The following is a 19081-nucleotide window of genomic DNA, read 5'->3' as shown; positions in this document are numbered from 1 at the left end:
TCTACATGCAGAATTTTGACACAGGGAATCTGAGTGTAGAAAGTGTTAATGCGTTGTAGAGTGTTACCTACAAACCTCCTTCTATTTCGATATTGAAAACCGAATTTTTGAGAGGAAAAATAAGAAAAGACAGTCACAGTCTCGATTGATCGACTTAAACCAGCCTATCTGATGCGTGAAGCAGATGTACTGCCTGATGAATCTGCTCAACCAGCTCCAGAAGTCAAGAGAACAAGAAGCGGAAGAAAAGTTACATTCCCAGATTATTATCGATCGCAGTAGCGATCTCGGTGGGGGAGTACTGTAGAGTGTTACCTACAAACCTCCTTCTATTTCGATATTGAAAACCGAATTTTTGAGAGGAAAAATAAGAAAAGACAGTTAGGATGTCATGTCAATTGTGTTGATACGAAAATTAATATTTTATGTTTAAATCTTTCATTATTGTTCGCTTACTTTCGTTTGTTAATTGTATATATATAAATCTATAATATAGTGAGTCGTGTAAATAGCTTCTGAGTATCATTTCCAACAACACCACCACACATCCTATAGCGTCAATACTACCCTGGCAGTAATAGGAAAGTCCTACGAAACCTTTGTATTTACATACTTCAGGTATTTTCCTGACCGACCTGGTGTACATCGATATGGCTCACCCTGCGGGCTCGGGCTCACCCCACCGCGCCACCAAGATGGCGGTGGTGCTGAGGGCCCTGGAGCGGTACCAGACCTCGGAGTACGACATCACGCCGCTGCCGCAAGTGGCCAATTATCTTAACAGCGTTCGATACATCGAGGAGTTGCAGAAATTTCTAGAAGATGACCAGTTCAAGTGAGTTTTTCATATTTTTGAATGTATTGGGGTCCCGTGCTCCTGTTCGACAAAAAATGACGCCATACTGAGTGTAAGTTAAAGTTTCCTTCATTAAATTAGTTGAAATTCCTTGGTATTATTACTTCTCTTTTATATTACGAATAATATTTTTTTCGAAGGTAAAAGTATTGTGGCAACAACATCATGTTTAAATTTGATGATATATTAAACACTTTTTCAGATAGAAATTGTACATCGAATACGAGAGTTTGACCATTAATATACCCAATTCAGTTATATTTAAGTGAAGATATCTCACTATGGACTGACTCGTCGATGCTTCGTTTTTTGTTACTTACTCTGTATGCACGAAATCCGTAGTTTCGTTCAAGATTTCGCGTATTTTTTCTATTCCGGTTCATTTACCAGAATAGGAAATATACGATTTTTATGTATTTTGAACGGACTGATCATAATATATACCTACAGTAAGTCTCGAGATACATACTTACACAAAATTATTGTATGGTTTCCAGGCTATCGCATAAGCTCGAGCCCGATTCGCCCGTCGTGAGTTGCGCCGGCTCCAAGGAGTCGGTGAAGGAGGCGCCGCCCGCGAACACGTCGGCGCCCTTCTCGCTGTCCCCCTCGCACCGGCTGGGCTCGGGCTCGCTGCGGCTACAGGGCTCCTACCACCAGGCCAAGTTCATACCCACGCATAGGAAGTGTCGCTCCCTCGGCTCCAAGTAAGTCAACCTACTTACACTACACTTATACTACACTGTCATTGTTTGTTTTGTCACTGTATCACAGACGGTTATGGGTGCAACTTAACAGTCATTTTAAATGAATATCATATAACATTTCAATATTATCAATCAGGTACATTGCACTTTTTATGTTGTTATTATTGTTGTCTTAGATTAACTCCTTAAGTTATTCAATATACCATTAGTATGAACGTGCCGTGTTGTCTCATGATTACTTTGTCCTTGTCTTCATTTACAATTTGCATTAAAGATGATTTGTATTTCGAATTTACATTTACATTTGACTAAATTCACGCGGATTTAATTACAAATGATCGAATTATATTACATTTTCATATTAAACATTACTAAAGAATAAACTATATATTGTGAATTTCATTTTTGTCACTGATAGCACTATCAGTACAATGTCAGTTCATTCAATGGGATGCTCCTGGAGCGGCACATTGAAAATAATATAATCTACTAATGACTAATGAATGAATCAATTCCGGAAACAAAACACAAGGACTTTGTATCACATATGTACATTAAGTTGTTGGAAATCCCCATAAAACAAATTGTTCCCTTTTTGTGCCCATTTTAAGCAGTTTAATTTCCATCTGTTTGTTCTATTCTTACATGTTCAGAATGCTTAGATATTTATTTTCGTAAATCATAGTTCTTTACTATATTCTTACATTTAGTATTGGGAATTAATACCTAAAATATGGATGTTGATTGTTGGCAAGGTTGGATCGGTCGCGCATCGGTGGGCTATTACAGTAAAAGACGTCCGCTGTTATGTATTGTGTGCAAATTTAACAAGAAATTCAGTAGCCTTGGGCAGTAATCCGTGCCGCATCCGGCCCGCAGCGGGTCCAGCCTACACCTAACAATCATGTCATCAGATCTCGTACAGTCAATCACATTCAACTAGTCAATTGTACATGCGATCGTGTTATTGCACCTCGTTAACTCAATTGGAGGGCCACGAGCGACCCAAATCGATGCAACGTGATTTACTGTATCTGCATTACGTACGTTGCCATCTCGTACCGCACTCGTCGTATCCGTTGTCGCCGAGTAACAGCCGAACTTGCGGATTATTTTATTCGTGCATCGCTCAACATGCGTTTTCATATATTCCCCTTCAACTTGGCCAGAATGTAAATATAACAAGTATTTAATATTTTAACATTGTGGTAACCGCTTAAAATAACCCGCATATTTTGGATGGTTCTCTGTTTGTTGTTATTTCACCGTGGATTTGGGGTTGTTTCCTCTTGTCGGTCTGTGTTATGGTCTGACAAGTGGGAACGGTCCCAACGTCCACGACGATGTCGGTCACCAAGACCCGAGACATAATCATGGTTTAATTTGACACTATAACGAGAATAAATTTGTTTTCCCCGCTATCGGTACATAGGTTTCGTAGCGCAAGTTTGCCGAGAAATTTTCACAAGGTCAATTTTGGTGTGGGGTGAGTGAACTTACTGGTTGATTGAACATGACGGCTTGCATTTTGGTGTTATGTAGATGATAAAAGTATACGACTGTAATGTATAGAGAGCATGCTTTATGACCGTGATTTTGGAACCAGTTTTGAATGTCACAATTGCACAGAGAGATCATCAGAGCATGTATTATTGTAAAATTTATGATAATTTATAGAGTGAAGTTCCGTAGGCTGTAAATGTCGATGAAGATCCTAGTTTGAATTTCCTTGTTATTAAATACTTGCATTACTAACACCGTTCTTAATTTTTTTTTGTCGGACAGTAAACTTTGGTAATATTGATAATATGAAAGTACCAAAATAAGATACTTCGTGAACCATTAATTTTAGCAGATACTCCATGTCTCGCCATTCATCAGTTGGATTCCGTGTAATTTTAATATAATGGTCGTTGAATGAGAGGTTACAGAATATTATATAATAGTAATTATAAAATACGTATAATATGATAATTTTGGGTAAAATCGATGGTGGCCCACATAATCTCCATAACCCTTGATATAAGCTAAAAATTGGTAATGTTTTGTTTTTATATCTTATTTATATTTTCAGAAGCATGAACATTTTCAGCAGTGCATTTTGGATATTTTAGTAAAGCAATGCGATTCTTTGTGAATATCTTCCCTATGCTTGTATTTTTGTAAAAGCTTACTTTTTCGCCTTAACAATTCAACATACTACATACAACATACTTCTTCAACGACAATACTTCTTCAAAGAAAAACGTCGACAAAAAACATTACGCTGATCTGAAAGGTGTAATTTCTTGCGCTGTTTATTATTTATCAATCTATCAAAACATTTGCTACCAAATATTTGACAATTTATGCATCTGTCAAATTTCCATCTTTGGGTACAATTGCAAAACTTGGGTATATTCATTATTAATAACTGATATTAGAGCAATGCAATGCGATGGGCATTTCTTGAGCAACAATCTTGTGTTTACACTGCAACCTGATATTTGGCTACCACTTTACTTTGGGGTAATTAATTGGGGGATATAAATTGCGCATTGGAGAGCTTGGACAAGTATATAACGTCGACGTAGCGTTGAACGTGCGTTGACCTAAGTTTATTTATAAATATGCATATGCCTGAATTATCAAATGTATGTACATGTAATTTAAATAAAATAAAGTCATTGCTCATTACCTCGTTGTCAATATATAATTCCAAGATTTCCTTCATAGCTTTATGGTGAAAAATTGCAACGCAAGTACAGTTTAACGGTGGGTTTTTGATGTCGTTTCAATAAGTACTTAAAGCGTTTGAACTACCCGTGTGCAATAACTTGACATTTGCGAAAAATGCGACATGTCGCACGAAGTTCACTTTATAATTTAATCGATATGTTATAGTCAAAGTCCGATACACAGTCTCTTCGCGGAAGGACTGGTTTATCCTAGGTTTGGCCAAAGCCATCAGGCAATCCCCGAAATACATTTCAATTTCGCCCTTTGCCTGAAGTATTTTTAGTCAAACCCAGGAGCTCCTAACTTTTCAGTCAAACGTCGAAAGTAAATTATTCTGTTTCGGTTTTGGCCTAGTCAATCCTAGAAGCGACTGCAAAACTCGGTCAAACGTTGATCTGAACATGTTTAAACAGGTTCATAATGTCTCTCGTGGTGTTCCGACCGATTGTTTTGTCATTTCATGTTCGTTCATTGAGCGTGCGGGCGTGTAATTGTGTAAAATTGAAGATGAGTGAGGTTAGGTTAGGTTAGGTTAGGTTTTTTTAAATTATTAAAACAATAAACATCAAAATTTTAAAAATGTTATTTTTTTATACCTAATCTTACAAACTAACCTCCGTATATTCCAAAGCATTTATTTATTTATTTTATACTTTATTGCACATCGTACAAAAGGTGGGCCTAATGCCACACGGCATTCTCTCAAAGCATCTCAAATATAAAAGTGAAAATCACGTAAGCTGACCAATCAGGTGTCAGAACTGGCAGAGTTAAGCGGTTCTTAAGACTTGAAAGCTGCTTAAATGATAAAATGCTTCCAAATATACGAAGATAAGACACTTCATACCTATATCGGAGTTTGACTCGTCAAACCCCGATTTAATAAAATTGTGTTTTGACGTTTGCCTGACCAAATTAGTCTCTCCCAGGTTTGACGAAAATTGTTTAGTCAAAGGCCGAAAATTTACATTTGTTTGGGCTTTGACTAAGTCATTCAGTCTGACCTGAGGATTGACCAGTCCAACCTAGGAGCGCCGGAGCTTCGGAGTTTGCCTATAACAGATATATAAAATTACTAATTGCTTTGTGAATAATCTCTTAGAAACCATTGAACATCTGATAATAAATTTTTGTTTATGTTTTACAAGCATTGCTGTGATGACATCACGATAAAGTCTGTTGTTATCGTATGGGTTGTGAATTGCATTGAATATATCAATATAATTTAAATAGCCCTGCAGTTGTGTGTCCATTTGTAATGCAGCTGCGCATCTCAAAAATGAATGCCATAAGAGGAGTATTAAGCCCGTTGTGTACTTGAATAGCATAGCAGTAATTCGTGGTTAGAAACTCAATCTACCAAATGGGAACTTCGAGGTTCTAATCTCAGGCATGCCTGTACCTATGGTATTCAGTTATGTACATATTTGAAACTAATTATCATTTGCTCAAACGCTGAAGGGAAACTACCTTGTGAGGAAACCTACACGCTTGAGAGTATTTAAAAAAGTTCTCAAATGTGTGTCAAGTCTGTCAATTCGCACTTAGCCAGCGCAGTGGACTTTGGCCTAATGCAGACCCGTGCAGCAGTGGGACGGTTATAGGTTGGGGATTACTATAAGTACGTTCAATAACAGCTTATGTTATATTTTGCACGCACTCGGCAACTAATGTTTGTTTTGGAGCACTAGTTTTAAGTAATTTATCTATCATGATTGGGTTTTTAGATTGTGCTTTTAAAGGGTTTTGGAGATATTTTCGATTGTGTAATGTTTAATGTTTCATATATTTTAGCAATTGGTGTTCTCTTCTGTCACAATGGATAACATTAATTTAAATTTAGGTATCTGTGTAGATTACATTCAGTCATTAAGATCATACGCAGTGGTTTCGACACTACCTATATGTTTTCACTAAAAAACTATTCTTCATGCCACATTTATGTCTATACACATGGAACGTGTCGTGTCTGACAAACTCATATTTTAAAATATTTGATCACACACACGATCACACATATTGTACAGAATGATGGTTTCATTTGCCTCGAACCATGCAGTTGCAACGGACACGTACGATGTCTGTCGATGTAAATCCACCAAAATGAATAAAATAGGTTTCATTAAGGTATGAACTGGTTAAGGTTTTACTTTGTTGTTAGTAATGCAAGATTGAATCGTAAGTTTGTAATTACTCAAATTAAGCGCTTTTTATGCTTAATTGAAAATTCAAGTTAGTGGTAATTTGTAGCTTTATTTTGATGCGAAATATTTCGTATATTGTATTATATACTTATAGTAAATTATTAAATAATATATTGATGAATTGGCTTACAAGTTTTAGGTACTTATGTTCGAAATACAAAATTGGAACGGTCTGGTGTTAAATTTGTAATGTATTAGGTCAAATGTGGTAAAAAAATCTATATTATTTATCTAGTGCCCGGGAACTAATAAGAAGGATTAAGAATATGATAGTCGATTTAGTAGGTGGCCTAATTTTTTTTTGTAAATTATCCATCCGTCCCGTAAAACAATAAAATTTATTTGTTTTTAGTAAGTTTTTTCTTTTATTCATCTATTCATTTATAAATTCTTCCAGAATTTGGCCTTTATAAGCAACACTGTCCGATGACACAATAAAAAAATTCTTTTTTGGTTAGGGAAATAGATTTTTCAAAAATCGAATACAGTTAGTTTTTTTACCAAAATCGACCTCATAGTTCCTGTTTGGTTTTTTGTTATTACTTATAGTTTCGGATTTCGCCATCCAGGCCCCTTGAAAAATTCACCATGCGTATTTGCAATTTTACACCAGACCTGATTTATATTCTGGGAGCAGAGCACATTGCAGTCATACGAAAGTTCATGTATATTTGTTGTATATTTCTTAAAATTGTCTTTAGGTTATTGTAGGTACTTTATATGCTTTTGCTATTTAAAGCTTCCAGTGTATGAGTATGTCGGTACCCGCGTAGCCTACATACACAAAAAAATAATGGACATTGTCATAAGTAATATGTCAAGTAAGTTGTTTGTGTAAATTGGTATCGCAATTCATATGTTGTGTCAGCTTCAACAGAATACGATCAATTATTTGCGAACGACTGGTGTATAAAGTATGATTATGTCTTGTGATATAAGCTCTACATTTAGTGTTAGGGTGCGTACACATCCGGCGTTGCTTTTCTATTTGAAATAGTTTAATATTGTAGAAGAAGTAAGCGGGCATGAACTCCATCTGATGTTAAGGGCCCCTGAAGTTATTGGATAGTTAATAAACAATTGCCTCAGGAGCTTTGAAGATGATCGATATGTTAGTATTTTGTGCAGTGGCATCACCGCGGCATCAATTTTTGCCTCAAAACAGCAGTGTAACGTTGCTGTAATCTAGACTGCTGTTTTAATTTAGGATCATTTGTAATTTAAACATTTACAAAAAAAAAAACTAAAAAAGCATAATCTGATCTACAGTACTGTTCTACTGGTAGAACGAACTAGAGAGTAGAGAAGCATTCAATCTTAATTCTTCGTGTGACCAAGTTTAGAGAAAACGTTAATAATGTCTGTTAGATACTATGTATGTTTTCTCGCAATGTTTCCCATTATAATAGCGGTGAGAGTGGAAATAAATAAAAAAAACAAGCCAAATTCTTATCAGGTGGATGTCATGACCCTTTATTACTTCCATAATGTAAAGTACAATTTAAACTGGAATTATGAATAAAATGTAAATATTTTCGTTTATTGCAGGCAGAACTTTCGTAACATCTACGTCGCTGCTCATAAAATGATTTAGTATGTCTTTTTATTAATATTTGTATCGAAATGTGCCAGGTTGCCAATGTTGTTACCCTACTTTCCATGTACATCTGTCGCTACACGTGGTCCAAACTGCGACTACCGCAGGTTGTGTAAACACCCTTGTTGTCCCGTCTCACGCTTGCATGCTAATTCTTTTGTGATATTTATTTTACTTTGTCTATTTTTTCTGTAACTTACAGAAGTATTTTATAGATAAAATTGCAACATTAAACATAGATGTAGGGTATCCCCATACTTATCGATGCGAAAGTCCATTCTGTTTTTATATATGTGGGGCGATCCAAACATCACAGCTCATATTTGTTTAAGATTCTTTGCTTCTTGCAAGTACTCACTTATGCACATTAAATTATTCATAAGTGATTATAGGTAGTGATTAGTTGTTCTTAACATTTTAAATAAATTGTATGAGCATGCATTACTTAAGGGATAACACCACTGTGACCCCCTGTTTTTTTTTTGCCGTTTTTCAAGATTTTTTTTGTGGGAAAAAAAGAGATATTCCAAATTTTTTTTCGTTTTGTTTGTTGTTTATTAAAGATACATAACATTTTTTTTTTAATTTTTCGCGCCCCATGGTGGCGCTGGGGAAGCTCCCGCGTCAGGTGCTGTTGCTTCTGCAGGAATCCGCGGCACGCAGCAGAACTGTCTTCAAAGTCGATCTGAAAAACAATACCGAGTGTTTTCGTTAATAATATGATATTTTGAAGAGAAGTACATAGGGATTTGAAATAAATAATGATTTAAAAAAAATTGGGACGCTTTTGAAATTTAAGGTCGATTTTCGAGCAACATTTCTCGTTGAAAAAAGGCTATAATTTTTTTTTATTGAGATATCGAAAAAAACCTAGGTACTTCTTTAGATAATAGTATTGATGCAGTCCAAATTTGAGGTCGATCGGATAAGAATTGCTCGAGTTCTGCTGCGTGCCGCACTCAAAAAAGTTGTTTTGAGAAAAACGCGTTCAAAGTTTAAAGTTCGTTTTTATGCGATAAATTGGAAAAAAAAATATTACCTAATCAGCGATTCCGGCACCATATAGCTGGCCTTCAAGAAGCAAATCAAGGTTCCCAGCAACTTTTATCGAATTAGTAGAAGCTCTCTTTGCCTCTTTTGCAGCATCCTTGAGCGAGCGAAAATTCAAAATTTTCGATCGACACCTCGTCGGATAGCTCCGTTTCGTACCCTTTTTCCCCGCGTACACTTTCTCGTTATTTATTTCGATGTGCTTAAAGAATAATTCTGAGCGTTCGATATTTATAAACGAAACGATTCGGAGCGTTTAGATGCGAATAGCGTGGTTTCTATTCGTAAACTGACGCTATGACGCTATCCCTATACCTGCCTTGAAAATTTTTCAACTATCGCCACCTATATCTTTTTTCGAAACTAAATTTATAACAATAGTCGGCTTTTGTGAAGGGAGGCAAAAGAATACCTGCCGATCGGTTGAGACGCGCACCTGGCTGAGGCGACGCGGAACCCTGAGCGTCACGGAGCGCTGCACCGCTCCACAAAATATTCAATATCTCCGAAAATAATTATTTTTTCGACTTGGGACCAACGGCATTCTATTCATAAAGGTATTCTAGATTTTTCTAGATGGTTTAAAAAAAAAATGATTTTTTTGCAGCGGTCACAGTGGTGTTGTCCCTTAAAATACATTGTGTTCTCGTGATTCATGCATCCATGCATTTATATAATATATGTATTATTGTGATGTAGCATAAACACTTCTTGATAAAAAAAATCAGTAAAGAAATATACACAGAAACAATATAAGAGACTAGTTAATTTTATGCAAATTTTGATTATTTCAAACAGCTTTTTCTCGTTTTTTGTAAAGAAAATATTAATCATTATACTTATTAGTAATTAGTCTGCAAAATATCTTTCATGGAACTTTTTTCTTTTAAAATGTTTTTAAGTTGTAAACACTTAGTGAAAAATTCTAAGTTCAAATACATAGTTATTGAGCAGCCCATTTACACTGTTAGCAATTGTGTCAAAATTTAATCATGCTTTTTATTAATTTTAATGTGGTTTACCTAAATACAGAAAAAGAGGCAACTAGGAGTCCAGTTTTCTCTTAAGTTTAAATTTGAGTGTAAATATGTTAAAAAATAAATAAATCTTAAAAGTCAAGGAAGGTCCTCATTTATAACGTCCTTAAATAAATAGGTCGACTTACCCGGTAACCCTATCATATATCAATATGTTACATCAGCTTTTGATATTGTACTATATTCCTCCTCGAGACTTACCTTCATGTTGTATTTTTCTACCTCTGAGAAAGAAAAAAAATATGCCATGAATGAATTAAGTTATTCGGGTTGTATAGTATATTGCTTTTGTGTTTTTTAAGGCAAGGAATTATATTCTGTATCACGCTCATTTGCTATTAAAGCTATCACTTTAATGCCTATAAAAGCATGTCGTTATTTTGCAGTATGTGAACTGTTATTCCAGTTAATACGATTGTTATAGCTTCGTGTACTCGTTTTTGTGCTTTACTATGTAAATGTGTTTAAGTATATTCATTGACTATTTCTTTTTAATTTATTTATGTATACCAGTGAAACTATACTACTTTAACTTTGAAAAGCACTTACTCTTTAATTTTTTTTTATGTATACATTGTAGTTATTCCTTTAATAGGTGAGTTAATTACTAACCAAAATTTTGTTCAACGAGATCGTTCGCACTTTTCATTAGTGATGTTAATGAGTATTAGAAAACGCAGCATATAAAATGATGTCTGATATTATAATGCATGTAGGCATCAAATAATGTACCCACTGACAGCGTGGCACACATTTTAAGTTGGACTCAAGCAAGACTATATCCGGCCCGTTGCAAGTAGACAGATTGGTTTCTACGAAACGATTTAACGCTATTACCTGTATCTATACATTCGGTCATATCATATTGCGAGTATACATACATTATTTCTCAATCAATAGCATGTTTTGATTTATAAAAAAGTCCAGAAGTTAAGTAAAAATCCCTTTACTGTAAAACTTTAATAAATTACTTTAATAGGCGCGAGTTTTGTGTGCAGGATGTTTTTTTAATCCGACGTACCTGACAGATGCTCTTAATATTCATAACCACAACATCACTAATATATTGTGTAAAGTATACTGAACGGTGTCCTCAGCATCTTCGGCAAGGGCCACGCGGAGGGCAAGGACGGCAAGACGCCGGCGGGCTCCGTGAACCTGCTGGACGACACGCTGCTGGAGTCGCCCGGCTCGCAGCCCTCCGACAACATGTCCAAGTCGTTGCCGCACACGTACGTTGTGTTGCTTACTTATAGTTTTACCTGTAAATATTTATTATTAAGTAACTATATTAAGTAACTAGCAAACGTTGTGTTGCCATATAAATAAAAAAAAATGTCAATGGTGAACGAACCTTATCACTTAGGGGTATGGAAAATAGATAGTAGCCGATTCTCAGACCTACTGAATATGCATATAAAATTTGGTGAAAATCGGTAAAGCCGTTTCGGAAGAGTACGGTAATTAACATTGTGACACGAGAATTTTATATGTGGCGTTAGGATACTGTCGCCTGTGGACATTTGTAACCTCTTTTACAATACTCTAATTATTATGAAACATTTCGAGATGATTTAAAAATAAATATTTTTTCGTATAATAAAAAACTCCAGATAAAATTAAAGTACCACTCGTTTACGTGATACGTTGCTACTCCAAAAATGTCTATGTTGCGAAGCTTAGTGTCTCTTATTACACCTCGGAACTCCTTTAATAACAAAGGGATCTTTAAAGATACAAAAAAATATAGTTTAAAAACAAATACCACGTTTTTATTGTTGATGAAACTAAAAAAGTAATAAATAATTCTTAATTTAAGAATAAAATTATTGAATTAATGTTACTGTTCGAAAAGCGTGGGGTGCTTGATATCAGTAGTTATGATCTTCTTATAAATTTTATTCCGAATTTCAGAATGAGTTTAAATTAATACCTAATATCTTGCCCGCATTTCTTGTAACCTCATCTTTGCGGCCCTCGTTGCAAAAAAAGATGCTGTTAATCTACAACATCGTAAAAGTATTCTTAAAATAAATGTACTTAAAAAAAACTACAAAACACGCATTTATGATAAAATCAACTAAAAGTAGAAAATAATTTTCAATCTAGAAGTAAATTAAGGAACAGTAAAAAGTATAATTTTGGAAAAAGTGTAGGGCGCTTTTCGAAACCTTATAAATGGAGCACCCCACAAAAACTATTTTCCACTTTTTAGTTAATTTTATCATAAAAGCGTGCTTTTTTAGTTTTTTTTTTGATGTACATTTATTTTATTAATTTTTAGTATTTGTTGTTATAGCGGCCGTCATTATGCATCCTCTGTAAAAAAATCAAGTGTTTATCTATTACGGTTCCAGAGATAGTGATAGAGTTATCTACACTAGTATTATAAAAAACAAAACTTTGTTTGGTTGTAATGAATAGGCTCAAAAACTACTGGACCGATTTTAAAAATTCTTTCACCATTCGAAAGCTACATTATCTACGAGTAACACAGGCTATATTTAATATGAAATATATTTGATAAATAGATTTTGAGGTGGTACAAAGTTTGCCGGGTCAGCTAGTAGGATAATATAAACTATAGTCTGATTCATAATTAGGTGTCCAAAATGTAAACAAAGAAATGTTACTGTCAAAATTAACAAGAAACAAACTTTAACAAACTCAACAAAAAACGAAAATTTAACAAATATACACAATTTAACAAACGCATTATGTAAACAAGAAAACATTAGAGTTTGATCACAATCATAAAAATGAATAATATCAGTTACGAAACTTAAAAATGACAGCACAAGAAATGCCTTGGGTTCCGATTGTGTTACCATTATCACATTTTAATTTTCTACCATAGACTTTGTTTTTTATTATTATTACTGTATGGAATGAAATTGAGGTGATATAAATATTAAAAAATGTGAATTAACCTTAATTTATTTAGATTATTATTTTATTATTGTTGTATTACTTAAATATCGACAAAAATAAAAATTACCATTTCTAACGTATTTTCTTGATAGTTCAACACCTTTGTTTACATTTTGGACACCTAATTATGAATCAGAGTATAGCTTGGATTGGATTAATAGCGATATATTACATGGAATCTGTACACTACATAATAAATACACTTGACAGACTGATTGTATCAAAAGTGGCACATATATTTGAAAGTAAATTAATTTACATTGAGTTTATATATGTATCTTCAACACTAGCCCGTAAACCAATATACATTATTATTATACATTGTGTCGCTTTACACTATCTCAATACAACTAACTTAACCTTTTAACAATTGTTTTACAAAATTATTGTGAATTTCTTTTGACAATGGTTTGGTTAATAAATCGGCTAAAGTTTTCTTAGAACATAAATATTTTACATCTATAATCACAAATGTGTTGTCTAATAAAAGGGTGGCGAATATCTATGTGCTTAGTTCTAGCATGAAAGACAGTGTTCTTACATAGCTTTTGTGCAGATTGGTTATCATTAAAAATTATAACTTTACATGACATACCTAATAATTCCTGAAATAAAATACGAAGAATAATAGCCTCCTTACAAGTGTCTGAGAGACACATGTATTCCGCCTCCGTACTCCGTTCTCTGCTTTCTGCTCTCTCAGGAAACTACAGATTTACCGTGTTGAATATCCATATCATATTCAGCAGCTATTCCTAAAAGTGTTCGAATACTTGAATAACGAACACCAGGAGAGAACATCTTATTATAGTCTATCCCATATTTCTGTGTGAAGCCTTTAGCTACTAATCTAGCTTTATATATAAGAAGTTCAACATTGAGACCTAGTTTCTTATTAAATATCCTCTTACATTTTACCGGTGTGCGACCACTAATTCGATCAGTGGGTGTCCAACATTTGTTGACAAGAAATGAATTCTACTCATCTTGCATTGTCTTTTTCCAGTTGTCTGCTTTTGGACCACTCAAGGCTTCCTTTACTATCTGTGGTTCATCACCGTCAGTAATACGTGACATTTCATTGACCATATAGGACAACATAGAATCAGAGTTCATTTCTTCTACCAAGTATGAACTAGAAGACTCCTCTTATTCTGTTTTTATAGGTGACTTTTATTTTTACAAGAAAATTTTCCAATATTATCCAATACTAATACTCGCGCGGTGTTCTTATAATCTGGGCGCATAACTTGATAGAGTTATAGGATAATATAAACGAACTTGCGGGATTAATAGCGAATATCACATAAAATCTTTACACTACATAATACATACACTTGACAGACAGATTGTATCAAAAGTGGCAAATATATTTAAAAGTAAATTAATTTAATTAATTAACAGATAGAGTCCTGTGACAGACGGACAGACAGCGAAGTCTTAGTAATAGAATCCTATTACCGTTTTTACCCTTTTGGTACGGAAACCTAAAAATCATTCTACAAGAGGGCATCTAAAAAGTAATAATTGTTGCAATCTAGTAATTTTGCGATGAACTTTCTCTAAGGCGCTTGAAGACCGCCTCAAAAATCGTTAATCCTGATGATGTTGATAAGGACAATGGAACAAAATTATTAAAATCGTGTATTGTCATCGGTTATTACTAATCCTTCAAAATTTTGAATTAAACTGAACGTTCAAAGTGGATAGAAATCAGATTCCGTTACATACATATGGTACGCGCCAAATTGCTAGAAGAAGTTGTTGCGCGCAGGTTTAGTTAGCATATAGTCCGTAACGTAAGGGCACACTAACGTAACTATGTACCCGTGGGCGAGAGTGGGGAGCGACCTGGCGCCGGGAGTGTCGCGCGCATCCCGCTAATATCTGCAATTTTCTATTGTAACGCGACTCTTATCTATTCGGTGCGGATTAGCAGTTTGTGCGCGGACTATACATACATACAGTCCAAGCAAATAAAAGCATGTTAAAAATGGGTTATGATTGGATGGGTGCGGTGAAGCGAGTCGTTCCAGTATTTTCAACGTATATTTCCGACAGCAAAGCTGATAGCATCTCTTATGGGATTCTGATAATATTATTAGCCTTGATTACCATATCTATTAGTTGTAGTGACTACTAGCTATCAAGTAAACTGCTTGCTAGTTTGATACTATTTCATTCGTCACTACGTTAGTCATTAATTGACATTAGAGATGTAGCATAGTTGGTTGTATAGAGATGTTTTCCGAGTGATTTGAACTCTACCCTTTCTTTGATAAGATGTTAATTTATTACCAACGATATGCGTGGTTGAAACATAATTGCAAAATTTTATAACACGTGCACTTGATACCAACCTTATTTATAGTTACTTACTTGCTCTAGTAGTGAAGGAAGACATTGGGGGTTTGTAAGGAAATCAATGCCTGAAGTCTCTGACATGTGCAGGAGTAATTTCGAAGATGACGTAAAATAAGCTAGACATACTGAACGGCTGTTCTTCACTGGGGGACAATTTCTTCCGCCTTATAAGACATAAATAAGACCCCATTACAGTATTGCCCATAGCTCTATTTCTGTGAAAGGGCATCTCAATGCTAAGTAGCAAGCGCAAGGCGGCAGGCCCCGACGGAGTGCCGAACATGGCATTGGCAATGCTGCCAAGAGGAGCTATTGTCACTATGACTAGGCTTTTCAACGGCATACTACGCACGGGCTACTTCCCTTCCACCTGGAAGTTGGGGAAGGTGATAGTTCTCCCGAAGCCGAGGAAAGACCGCCGTCTCCCGGCCAGCTATCGTCCCATCACGCTGTTGCCCACCATAGCGAAGCTGTTCGAGAGACTGGCGCTGAAGCGACTGCACCCGTCACTTAATTTAATGGACGGGCAGTTCGGCTTCCGCGCCATAGCAAAAATTCCGGGAAAGCTGAATTTTCGTAGAGACCTTGGGTTTACCATTACAAATAAAGTGTCAAAAGTCCCCATCGATCCGACGTGTGCGTCGGCAATTATTCGGGGTCAAACGTTAATATTTTTTAGGTTTTTTGGATTTTTCTCAAAAACGGTAAGTTTTATCGAAAAATACCCCAGGCCAAAGTTGTAGATCATAACATTTTCTATAAAATGGTGCTTATAATTTTTTCCCCTAAAACCAATAATTATTCAGATATTGCGCTTGTAAGAATTACGTTTTACATGATATCCACCCCACCTGTGAAATAACGTAGTTAACGGGGTTTTTTAAGATGGTTCCCTGAGGGGACTATCCCAAGAACCTTTAAGGTGCTATTTTCAGGGACAATACTTATTTAATAGTATGAAGATTATTGATATTGCTTCAACTGTCTGGTGGACTGGTGAGTTCAACTGTCATTCTATTTTTTTGTTACTTTAATCTGAGTTATACTCTTCATATTCAACTTCAACAATCACGTTTTCTTCTATTTTTTTTTCTTATTCTTTCTTCATCTTTTTCTTCCTCTTGTTGAATGTTTAGAAATTGTTAAAATGGAGACGAATCAGTTGTCTCTTCATCAGATCATATATCTCTCTTGTATTTAATTTAACATTTGAGCAAGATAGACCTTGGCAATTGGTACACGCTGAAAGCACTGTAACCCGACTTTTCTACAGCAACATTTGGCACTACGACCTTTTTTGCAATTGTAAAAAATAGTGTTAAGAAGTTTTTCTCGAGTGGGGGTCAGTAAAGTTTGAATCGATTCCAAAGTATTATTCATTAATTTTGAACCCCAGTCTTCAGGGTTCAGTTGATTGCCTCGCCATGTCTGACCTGATACAAGTGTTGAATATCAGATACCGATGTTGGAGAAGGAAAAGATAGTTATACTTGCTTTTTGGTTTATTTTACAAATGTTAAATGTCTGTACTTATCTACGTATAGATATACAGTCGTGGTCAACTAATTAGGGACATGCAAGATAGTGAAGAACAATAACCGGTTATGTACATACAAATAATAAACCCTATTGATTTCTCAGTAACTATTATTTGCATAATTTGGTCCGATTATTATGCTTTAAATGGTTGTAAATAAAAGAATAAATAAATAGAAAAAAGTATTTAATATCAAAGGTTGAACATGTATTCAATTTTAAGGTATAATTCTGTAGCTGGACATTTAATTAAGGACAGTAAACTATAATGAAAAATAGAGTTAAACAAAACTAATAATCTGCAGTATTATAATATCTTTAACAGCTCCATTTTATTACGTGTAAAATCAGTACCCAGTAGCAAAACCTTTGTTAGTAATTACCGCTTGACACCGATGTGGCATAGACATTATCAGTTTCTGGCATGTTTCGACAGGAATGTTTGCCCATGCCTCACAAAAAGCTTCATTAAGTTCATCTAAAGTTGTGGTACGATAAGTGGCTACTTTTTTCTTGATTTCGTGCCAAAGGTGCTCGATTGGGTTAAGGTCCGGGCTATTTGCTGGCCAATCTAGCACCGATACTGACTGACTGGTAAGAAACGACTTGACTGAACGGGCGGTATGTTTCGGGTCGTTATCATGCTGAAACGTCCATATAATAGGGAGATGCTCCTCAGCATAGGGAAGCATCCTTTCCCCCAATATTGCCTTGTATTGATGTTGGTCTAAGTTACCCTGAACTATCCTTACAGGTCCCACTCCACGTCCAGAAAATGAACCCCACATTTTAATGTTTCCACCGCCATGTTTACCCTGCTTATTTGTGAATCTTGGATTCATTTCCGCTTTTACTGGACGCCGTACGTATTGCCTTCCATCTGAAGAAATCAAATTAACCTTGGTCTCGTCAGAGAATAATACATGTTGCCATTGGGCGTAGGTCCAATGTCCATATTTACGTGCAAACGCCAAACGAGCATTTCTATGTTCTTTCTTCAACAACGGTACTTTGCGAGCCACTCTTCCGAACAACCCTGCTTCTACCAGACGTCGTCGAACGGTCCTCGCTGAGACACCAGCTCTTTCGTCTGTCCCAAACACTTCGTGTTTAATTAAAATAGAGCCTAGAAACGGATCTTTCTTAACTAACCTGGTTATCATTCTATCTTCTTGCGGAGTTGTTTTTCTCGATCTTTTTGTTCTGGGCACATTTAAATCTGTGTTATTGCGTCTGACATGTTGCACTGCATTGTATACCATAGTTTTTGAACAATTTAAATGTTCTGCTATCCTTCCGTATGGCCAACCATGCTCGACAACGAACTTCATGATAATTTTTCGTAGTGTTGGATCGCAACTTTTATTTTTACCCATTTTTCTTCAAAATATTTTTCAAAACTTAAAATAAATATCGGGATTGCCGCCAAAACTACCACGAAACAATAAGAGAAGAAGTAAAAAAGTATTGAGATTCAAATTTTTAAAATAGAACGCAATATCTCAGTGTCCCTAATTAAATGGCCAGCCAGCATTATTTGAACAAATAGCACTACGATAATCTATCAGCTATACTGTAAAGAGGTTTAATGTTTAAGAAGTTGTTATTGTTTGTATAATCGGGCACATAAATGACTAATTATACTTACATGTAAGAGATATGGAATATGGTTTAGACTCGTTGGAAAATAAAAATAAATTCACAATTCGGTTTAACCAAAGAGTGTCCCTAATTAGTTGACCACGACTGTATCTATGTATCTGCGCAATAATTTTTTGGAGCTCCATAAATAGCAAGAAGAAGCCGAATTCCCTTCGTAATTTGATTGTTGCTTGAGGTGAAGAAACAATTCTTCAGTTCTTCGTCGTGTACCAATTACCAAGATCTATCTTGCTCAAATGGTCCATTTAATACAAGAGAGGAAGATTCATGTGATTTTGATGACAGAGACAACTGATTCATCTTCGTATGAACTATTTCTAGACATTCAGCAAGAGGAGGAAGGATAAGACGAAGAATAAATCGAAGAAAACATGATTATTTAAATGGAGTATGAATCAGATTTTTTGAATGTGATAGAA

General features: G+C 35.3%; 1 protein-coding gene across 4 annotated transcripts in view; it reads left to right on the top strand.

Annotated features, from left to right (window-relative positions):
* RalGPS (Ral GEF with PH domain and SH3 binding motif) overlaps nt 1–19081 on the top strand; it is a 49603-nt gene that overhangs the window by 11434 nt on the left and 19088 nt on the right. For 3 of the 4 annotated variants that reach the window (XM_073074355.1, XM_073074353.1, XM_073074352.1), the window contains 4 exons: nt 619–835; nt 1354–1563; nt 2996–3049; nt 11267–11401. In XM_073074355.1, the coding sequence (XP_072930456.1) occupies nt 619–835; nt 1354–1563; nt 2996–3049; nt 11267–11401 (616 nt within the window). The remainder of the gene's footprint in view (nt 1–618; nt 836–1353; nt 1564–2995; nt 3050–11266; nt 11402–19081) is intronic. The other variant, XM_073074354.1, reaches the window with a different exon arrangement.

Source organism: Epargyreus clarus, unplaced genomic scaffold, assembly GCF_041222505.1.
Source record: "Epargyreus clarus isolate Ecla_fem2 unplaced genomic scaffold, WU_Ecla_fem_2.2 ptg000007l, whole genome shotgun sequence".
Lineage (NCBI taxonomy): Eukaryota > Metazoa > Arthropoda > Insecta > Lepidoptera > Hesperiidae > Epargyreus > Epargyreus clarus.
Note: the sequence above shows the minus strand (reverse complement) of the source record. Positions and strands in the feature narration are given on the sequence as shown.